The sequence below is a fragment of the Mizuhopecten yessoensis genome, unplaced genomic scaffold (assembly GCF_002113885.1).
Source record: "Mizuhopecten yessoensis strain PY_sf001 unplaced genomic scaffold, ASM211388v2 scaffold4783, whole genome shotgun sequence".
Lineage (NCBI taxonomy): Eukaryota > Metazoa > Mollusca > Bivalvia > Pectinida > Pectinidae > Mizuhopecten > Mizuhopecten yessoensis.
Window position 1 is genome coordinate 827052 of NW_018405719.1, and position 1465 is coordinate 828516.

Genomic DNA, 1465 nt, shown 5'->3' on the forward strand with positions numbered 1-1465 from the left:
GTGCTGAAGGCTAGACAAACATATAATGTATTGTTATCAGTGCTGAAGGCTATAAAAACATATAATGTATTGTTATCAGTGCTGAAGGCTATGCAAACATATAATGTATTGTTATCAGTGCTGAAGGCTATACAAACATATAATGTATTGTTATCAGTGCTGACGGCTATGCAAACATATAATGTATTGTTATCTGTGCTGAAGGCTATACAAACATATAATGTACTGTTATCAGTGCTGAAGGCTAGACAAACATATAATGTATTGTTATCTGTATTATTTTGTATATTACTGTAGAACAACATGTCCTCTAGAAATGGTTTGATATGTTTCATCCACTTCACTTTGAATACGAAATTGAAGGACTTGGCTAGTTTTTTGTTACCAACCTTAATAAGCTTATCAATGATTTCAGCTTTGTATGAAAACAGAAATGAATCGGTCAAAAGAGGGTCTGAGTAATATATCGAAGTAATATGACATGAACAAAATACATTCTTCATGCCTAAACCTTTCGATGAAATAGAACAGATCTGGTATTTAAAGATTTTTAGAAAATATGTTTTAGATTTGTATAAAATGTCTCCTGTGTATCACCTTATGTTGCCCCTCAGTAGCTGAAGACCAGGTTTTGATCCTCTTACACTACTGATCCTTCCTGCCATGTTTGATTAAAATCTTAGTTCTGCACTTTTGAAGAAAATGAAAATGTAAACTGTTCACATATGAAGCAGGATACTAAAAGACTATTTGTGATCCCACAAATAGATCATATAAGATCACTTAACCTAACATTACGACAATCACATGGTAGAACAGATATTACTTTAACTTACAATTTTCCTGTTTCTCCTGGTAACAGATATTCGGAATATTTTACAGCACTAATCTGTGTAACCTACAAAAATAAAATTATTAATGTAACTCACAACAAACTTTTGCTTCTTTCTATCTCGCATATCTGAATATTACAATAGTACCACTGGTACATCGACAGCTTAAAACCTACAGAACGTTGGACCTCTCCCCCTAGTCACTGTGTTGGTTCTCCAATATCCTTATTATCTTCTATATCTGAGTATAACAATTGCTGGGCCGTTACACCAACAGACCACAACCTACAGAATGTTGGACCTCTCCCCCTAGTCACTGTGTTGGTTCTCCAATATCCTTATTATCTTCTATATCTGAGTATAACAATTGCTGGGCCGTTACACCAACAGACCACAACCTACAGAACATTGGACCTCTTCCCCTAGTCACTGTGTTAGTTCTCCAATACCTTTATAATCTTCTATATTTGAGTATAACAATTGCTCCGCCATTACACCAACAGACCACAACCTACAGAATGTTGGACCTCTCCCCCTAGTCACTGTGTTAGTTCTCCAATACCTTTATCATCTTCTATATTTGAGTATAACAATTGCTCCGCCGTTACACCAACAGACCACAACCTACAGAA

At 35.4% G+C, this 1465-nt stretch overlaps 1 protein-coding gene across 2 annotated transcripts in view; it reads right to left on the bottom strand.

The window, feature by feature from the left end:
• LOC110449687 overlaps positions 1-1465 on the bottom strand; it is a 65036-nt gene that overhangs the window by 58950 nt on the left and 4621 nt on the right. For both annotated transcript variants that reach the window (XM_021496714.1, XM_021496713.1), the window contains exon 2: positions 837-898. In XM_021496714.1, coding sequence (XP_021352389.1) covers positions 837-898 — 62 coding nt within the window. The remainder of the gene's footprint in view (positions 1-836; positions 899-1465) is intronic.